General features: G+C 49.1%; 1 protein-coding gene across 1 annotated transcript; it reads right to left on the bottom strand.

The window, feature by feature from the left end:
• Positions 1-755: 755 nt before the first annotated feature.
• LOC144011502 (uncharacterized) lies at positions 756-7525 on the bottom strand. Its single transcript, XM_077511600.1, has 7 exons — positions 7521-7525; positions 1971-2204; positions 1773-1883; positions 1541-1663; positions 1356-1439; positions 1053-1271; positions 756-971 (listed from the first exon to the last, which is right to left on the bottom strand). Exons 1-7 carry the CDS (start codon positions 7521-7523, stop codon positions 756-758), a joined length of 990 nt encoding a protein of 329 aa, XP_077367726.1. The 5' UTR covers positions 7524-7525.
• Between the last annotated feature and the right edge of the window lie 686 nt (positions 7526-8211).

The raw sequence follows: 8211 nt of genomic DNA, 5'->3' as shown, positions 1-8211 counted from the left end.
TAGCCCATCGGTAGCATTCCTGGAAATGGACCTTGGGGGTCAGGTTTAGCCCATCGGTCGGATTCCTGGAAGTTGACCTCGGTTGAGGTTGAATTCCTGGAATTCGACCTAGCGGGGCAGGTTAGCCGATCGGTAGGAATCCTGGAAATGAACCTCGGTTGGTTGGGGTTGGATTCCTGGAAATGGACCTGGGGGTCAGGTTAGCCGATCGGTAGGAATCCTGGAACTGGACCTTGTTTGGGGTTGGATTCCTGGAAGTGGACTTCGCGGAGGCAGGTTAGCCGATCGGTAGGAATCCTGGAACTGGACCTTGGTTGGGGCTCAATTCCATTAAAATGGACTCACTCACGCCGGGAACTGAACCACCCACCTCGGGACGCATGTTTAGCCCATCGGTAGGATTCCTTGAAGTTGACCTCGGTCCAGGTTGAATTCCTGGAATTCGACATAGCGGGGGCTGGACCCACGAAACCAGGGACGCACCATGCCGGTGTTCACGGCCCAACTTCGCGGGTCAAGTTCAACCGATAGGTAGGATTCCTGGAACTGGACGCCCCATGCCGGTGCTCACGGCCCAACTTCGCGGGTCAAGTTCAACCGATCGGTAGGATTCCTGGAACTTGACCGAGGTTCAGGTTAAATTCCTGTAACAGCGACTGACATGTGCAATTGTGAGAGGCATGCAGCATCGTCTTTTGACATGCAATGTAAAGAACCTGAAACACATACATCAAAGAAACTTTTTTTTTTTCACTTTAATCATTACTTTTTCTGATCAACATGCGGATTTGACTCCTAATATTCTCAACAGACAGTTCCAGCTTGTTGCACAGCTGTCGGAATTCTGGCTGGTCAGCCACGATATATCTTATTCTTTTCTTTGTGATGAACTTTGCAGCTATCTCTTTGTGGAAGACAGTCTTGACAATGTCATAAAATTCTGTGGGGAGTTTGAGTCGTCTCCGTCGACCCTGAGGACATGAAAATGACAAAAGTTGATCTTTATGATGTCTATAATGGAGTCCTTTCCTTTCCCCACCAAGTCTACTTACATCAGTATCGATTCTTTCTGGAACTGTTTTTGGCTCTGAAATTGTGTTGTGAGATGTCGTTTGCTTCATTTCCGTCTCTTTTTGATGAACTTTGGCCTTTTTTTTGTTCTTGGTCTTGTTCTTGGTCTTGGTCTTGTTCTTGGTCTTGTTCTTGGTCTTGTTCTTTAGTTTCTGCTTCTTCTTTTTGCCTGGCTTGGGAGTTTGAGTGGTAACATAATCCTAAGGACAAAATCTTTTATATTTTTTTTGGGGGGGGTTAAGAAGTATTCCAATGACAGAACCACTTCCAGGAATTGTACTCACAAATTTCAGTTGGCGGACGTATTTGTTTCCGGACAAGGCTTGTTCCAACATGTGTTCCTCATCTTCACAGTCACTCCAGTCAAACTATAGTACAATAAGCAAAATATAAGACATGGTTATGGGTCAAATCCTCAACAATGGAGACATGGGACTTCCTGGATTTCAATTCAACTTCTCCAACTTACATTCTCTTCTGTCATCGACTGGGGACGATCCTCCCCTGAAAGTTGCTGTTCATCTCCCACGATCTCAGATTTGTTCACCGTTTTCCCCGGACTTTTCTTCCTCGTGTCCCCAGGTGAACGTATCTGTTTTAACCAGCAAGGAAACAGTATGTTGTATTTTGGTGGCGGCATTAAGCAGTGCTGCATGTCTCTAGAGTACAATGAATGAACCACTTCCAGGAATTCTACTCACCAAGGTCAGGGAGGAGACCTCCTGCGTTAAGGGCAGGGAGACATTCTGTGTTAAGGGCAAGACAAATTGGTCCATGGTGTCCTCCTCATCTTCGCTTTCAGACAAGCCCATCTACACAACAAACAAATGCAAATTGGAAGACATGACTATGGGGAAAAATAATTCCACAATGGTGACATGGGACTTCCTGGATCTCACCTCAATTTCTCCAATACGCATCCTCTTTTTCCTGGGCTGGGGACTAGAGATGAGATCACCTACCTCCCTTGAAACTTCACATCCTGCCCCCAATTGCTTCTCACACGTGTTGACATTTTTGATAGGGGTCAGGGGAAAGACCTTCTGCGTTAAGGGCAGAGAGGCCCCCTGTGTTAAGGGCAAGACAGGTTGTTCCGGGATCACCAGCTCCTCTTTGCCGCACGTCATGTCCACCTATATAAACAACGAAAGGCAATATATAAAAAGTGCTCCGTACAATTCCTGGAACTGGCCCATGGTTGGGGTCCAATTCCTGGAACTGGACTTAGGCGGGCGAACGAAGCAGCGACCCCCCCGAGAGGCTCCAGGCCGGCGTTCTCGGGGGCCTCGCGGCGGCTAGCTCCGCTTGGTACCCGCTCCGCACAATTCCTGGAAATGGACCTTGGTTCCCCCCAACCAAGGTACAATTCCAGGAACTGGACATAGGCGGGCGAACGAAGCAGCGACCCCCCGAGAGGCTCCAGGCCGGCGTTCTCGGGGGCCTCGCGGCGGCTAGCTCCGCTTGGTACCCGCTCCGCACAATTCCTGGAAATGGACCTTGGTTCCCCCCAACCAAGGTACAATTCCAGGAACTGGACTTAGGCGGGCGAACGAAGCAGCGACTTTAAGGAATTACATGTCATCTTTAAGGAATTACATGTCATCTTTAAGGAATTAATTACATGTCATCTTTAAGGAATTACATGTCATATTTAAGGAATTACATGTCATCTTTAAGGAATTACATGTCATCTTTAAGGAATTACATGTCATCTTTAAGGAATTACATGTCTACTTTAAGGAACTTAGGTTCCCATCCTGGAAGGAGACATAGCAAAACTTACTCTGGCCTACGTTCCATGTTCATGGTTATTTGGGGCACCGCTCCAGTGTCTGTGGAGCGAAGCAGCGACCCCCCGAGAGGCTCCAGGCCGGCGTTCTCGGGGGCCTGGCGGCGGCTAGCTCCGCTTGGTACCCGCTCCGCACAATTCCTGGAAATGGACCTTGGCTCCCCCCAACCAAGGTACAATTCCAGGAACTGGACTTAGGCGGGAAAACGAAGCAGAGACCCCCCCCGAGAGGCTCCAGGCCGCCGGCGTTCTCAGCCCCGCTTCGCGGGGCCGCAACAACACGAACGTGTCCCGCTTCGCATTAACAACCGATCGGTAGAATTTTTAGAACTGTACCTTGGTTTTGCATGTATTCCTTGAACTGGACTCTTTTCCCCAAAGGTGACGTACATTTCCAGGAACTTACCTCACTCATCCTTGGAACCTAAATCACACGTGTCTTGTGCTTGTCTTCACGCCCCGACGGTTGTGAATGTAGGTGGGACAAGTGCGAAGTTAAATAGGAGGGGGTTGGTCTTGTCAAGCAACAGTAGCCAATCACCTTCCGATTGGCCAAAGCCCCCCCCCCCCTCCCCACCACGCCTCCTACAATTATCCTCAGTCAAGCGACACCTTGTGGTGAAAACAAAAAACTGTGACTCAGACACGCTTTTTGGGAAAAAAAAACTCAACAATTTATTATATGATTTTAGATTTTGCTATGACGTATATTGTGATGAGGTACAAGATTCCAGCGCTGCACAGTAGCAGTATGGACATGAGACATAAGCGCTCATTACACTCCCATCCGCCATCCAAACAGCGACAAAAGCAGCTAGACAGAAAAAAAGAAAACAAAAACTCAATTCACTGAGTAATATTTTGCTTCAGATTGAGTTACAAATATGAAGGTATCTTTCCGGGAATACATGTCATCTTTAAGGAATTACATGTCATCTTTAAGGAATTACATGTCTACTTTAAGGAATTACATGTCTACTTTAAGGAATTACATGTCATCTTTAAGGAATTACATGTCATCTTTAAGGAATTAATTACATGTCATCTTTTAGGAATTACATGTCATATTTAAGGAATTACATGTCATCTTTAAGGAATTACATGTCATCTTTAAGGAATTACATGTCATCTTTAAGGAATTACATGTCTACTTTAAGGAACTTAGGTTCCCATCCTGGAAGGAGACATAGCAAAACTTACTCTGGCCTACGTTCCATGTTCATGGTTATTTGGGGCACCGCTCCAGTGTCTGTGGGGCTAGGGAGCCATTGTGAACTTGCCCCTTCCGTCGCAAAGCCCCAAGGCAACTCTAAAATACATGATTTGTTTAATTGGAATACTAACTAGACAAGTGTACGTGCAAAGAAAACAATTCCAAGAAAACAACAAATCGAACCTTGCCAGGGAATTACAGAGGGACGCTCGTTATACTCAGGAGGAGGACCGTCGAACCCAGGAGGAGGACCGTCGAACCCAGGAGGAAGCTCATCAAAGTCGGGAGGCTGCTCATCAAACTCGGGAGGCTGCTCATCAAACTCGGGAGGCTGCTCATCAAACTCGGGAGGCTGCTCATCAAACTCGGGAGGACTTTCCGGATATTGAGCCATCATTTTCCCCTTTTCGACCTTGCTCCCTTCACGTCCGAAGTCCACACTGACGACTGCTTATATAGCCCTCGGCAAGGTACACAAGTGGCCTTTAACCAATCACTGCGATTGGCCGTCGACCTATCGGTAGTCACGAAATCAAACGGTACCGCCCACCCGAACCAAAAAAAACCCATCCAAGTCAATTTCCAGGTTGCCTACATATAATTCCACAATTTCGACACAGTCAAGCTGTACCATCTGTTAACTGTAGAGGACGGCTAGTGTGGGTCAAATCTGACTACATCTTGGCTGAACCCATACCCAGGTCCACTTCCTGGAACTGGACCTGGGTATTTAGGCGCTTCGGGCCCGCTTCGCGGGCCAGGTGGAGCCCATCGGTAGCATTCCTGGAATTCGACTTCGGTCCAGGTTGAATTCCTGGAATTCGACCGAAGGGGAGCTTGACCCACCGAACCCGGGAAGAACCATGCCGGTGTTCTCGGCCCCGCTCCGCGGGGCCTCGGTGCGCTTCGGGCCCGCTTCGCGGGCCAGGTGGAGCCCATCGATAGCATTCCTGGAATTCGACCTCGGTCCAGGTTGAATTCCTGGAATTCGACCGAAGGGGAGCTTGACCCACCAAACCCGGGAAGAACCATGCCGGTGTTCTCGGCCCCGCTCCGCGGGGCCTCGGTGCGCTTCGGGCCCGCTTCGCGGGCCAGGTGGAGCCCATCGATAGCATTCCTGGAATTCGACCTCGGTCCAGGTTGAATTCCTGGAATTCGACCGAAGGGGAGCTGGACCCACCAAAGCCGGGAAGAACCATGCCGGTGTTCTCGGCCCCGCTCCGCGGGGCCTCGGTGCGCTTGGGGCCCGCTTCGCGGACCAGGTCGAGCCCATCGGTAGCATTCCTGGAAGTTGACCTCGCTCCAGGTTGAATTCCTGGAATTCGACCGAAGGGGAGCTTGACCCACGAAACCCGGGACGAACCATGCCGGTGTTCTCGGCCCCGCTCCGCGGGGCCTCGGTGCGCTTCGGGCCCGCTTCGCGGGCCAGGTGGAGCCCATCGGTAGCATTCCTGGAATTCGACCTCGGTCCAGGTTGAATTCCTGGAATTCGACCGAAGGGGAGCTTGACCCACCGAACCCGGTAGTCACGAAATCTGTTATCTGTTAAGTGTAGAGGACGGCTAGTGTGGGTCAAATCTGACTACATCTTGGCTGAACCCATACCCAGGTCCACTTCCTGGAACTGGACCTGGGTATGGGTTAATTCCCGATAGGCGACTTAATCCCGCGGGCTACCAGGGGGACTTTTAGCCTACGGGTTATATTCCTGGAATCCGACGCGTACACTTCCCGGACCCCGACCTGTACAATTCCCGGAACCCGACTTGTACAATTCCAGGACCCCGACTCGTACGATTCCTGGACCGCGACCCGTACGATTCCTGGACCCCGACCTGTACAATTCCTGGACCCCGACCTGTACAATTCCCGGAATCCGACCGGTACCATTCCCGGACCGCGACCCGTACAATTCCCGGAATCCGACCGGTACCATTCCCGGAATCCGACTGTACAATTCCAGGAATCTGACCGGTACCATTCCCGGAATCCGACTGTACAATTCCCGGAATCAGACCGGTACCATTCCCGGAATCCGACTGTACAATTCCAGGAATCCGACCGGTACCATTCCCGGAATCCGACTGTACAATTCCCGGAATCAGACGGGTACCATTCCCGGAATCCGACTGTACAATTCCCGGAATCAGACCGGTACCATTCCAGGAATCCGACTGTACAATTCCAGGAATCCGACCGGTACCAATCCCGGAATCCGACCGTACAATTCCAGGAATCAGACCGGTACCATTCCCGGAATCCGACTGTACAATTCCCGGAATCAGACCGGTACCATTCCCGGAATCCGACCGTACAATTCCCGGAATCAGACCGGTACCATTCCCGGAATCCGACTGTACAATTCCCGGAATCAGACCGGTACCATTCCCGGAATCCGACTGTACAATTCCAGGAATCCGACCGGTACCATTCCCGGAATCCGACCAGTACCATTCCCGGAATCCGAACCGTACCATTCCCGGAATCCGACCCGTACCATTCCCGGAATCCGACCCGTACAATTCCCGGAATCCGACCGGCTCACACGCGACACCTGGTGTCCGTTTAGCGGAACCGCACCCGAGTTTTTTCAAACGGCTTTAAAAAATGCTCAGAGGTAGAAAAAAATTAAACTAAAGGCGCTTCCGACACCTGCGAATTTAGGAGCATCCGCCGGATTTTTCCCCGTTCCGATCGGCCGCCGTTTTGACCGAATTCCGGAATCGCGACGCACCGCCGCCGCCGTTCCAACTGCCGCGCGGGAGTTATCCCCCCGCCATTCAAAGTCAATGGAGTGCGAGCTAGCACACTGGCTAACTTCCAAATCGCATTCCAGCTTCCCATAGACCGCCATGCATTAGGCTTCCGCAAAAGCGACGCGCTTCCAGGCTCGGAGCGCCCGGGGGCTAACCCTAATCCTACCCAGCTAGCATGGAATTAGAACCCAGTGCGGGGAAATTCCACACTGTCGACCGAGCCTTTCCTGGAATCCGACAAATTTTCAAATAAACGTTTAAAACGCCTAAAAACGGCAAAAATGCATTGCTCTCTTCTGAAATGTATCTCACGCTAATTTTAGTGTCATAAAAATGCTTTTTTGGGGCTAAAAAATGCAATTAAAAATTTAAAAAACTGCAGTTGGCCTACTTGGCCACATGATGGCGGCAAGAGACCGTATAATAACTTTACACCACAAAATTTGACTTTTTTAACTGAGGGCACAAAAGTTGGAATTGGGGTCCGCTTCCTGGAACTTGACCAAAAGTCCGACATATTGACACAAGATGTTGCCGGCTCAAGAATTCTTTCCAAGTTGGTCTAGAACTTGGAAGGTCAGCCCAATTCCTGGAAAATACAACTTGGTCTATATCTTGGAAGGTCAGCCCAATTCCTGGAAAATTACCTTATCCACCTTTCACTCATTGCCACCATGAAGGTAAGACTCACCATGTGTCACGCTCCTGGTTCCACACATTCTATTTCTAAAAATCATTCATATTGACAAATTACTCATCATTTTCACCCGCTTTATCAATTCATGACTTGGGCGTTTTCAAGTTCAAAACCCTAACTCCACCATTCACTCATTGCCACCATGAAGGTAAAACTCAACCAGTGTCACGCTCCTGGTTCCACACATTCTATTGCTAAAAATCATTCATATTGACAAATTACTGATCATTTTCACCCGCTTTATCAATTCATGACTTGGGCATTTTCAAGTTCAAAACCCTAACTCCACCATTCACTCATTGCCACAATGAAGGTAAAACTCAACCAGTGTCACGCTCCTGGTTCCACACATTCGATTTCTAAAAATCATTCATATTGACAAATTACTGATCATTTTCACCCGCTTTATCAATTCATGACTTGGGCATTTTCAAGCTCAAAACCCTAACTCTATAAAAGCCCTACCTGCTTTTTCGTTTCAAACTTTGCCACTATGAAGGTAAGACTCATCCTGTTTCACTCTCCTGGTTCCACACATTATATATACTTTTTTAATTTTTTAATGATTAATATTGACAAATTACTGCTCATTTTCACCCACTTTCACCGCTCATGGGTGAAGTCATCCAGACAGAGGAAAAGGTAAGTCTTTCACAATGACACTTTATCCATTGCATGTTATTAG

This window comes from Festucalex cinctus, unplaced genomic scaffold (genome assembly GCF_051991245.1).
Source record: "Festucalex cinctus isolate MCC-2025b unplaced genomic scaffold, RoL_Fcin_1.0 HiC_scaffold_153, whole genome shotgun sequence".
Lineage (NCBI taxonomy): Eukaryota > Metazoa > Chordata > Actinopteri > Syngnathiformes > Syngnathidae > Festucalex > Festucalex cinctus.
The sequence above is the reverse complement of the archived record's forward strand: the minus strand, read 5'-3'. Positions and strand labels throughout refer to the sequence as shown.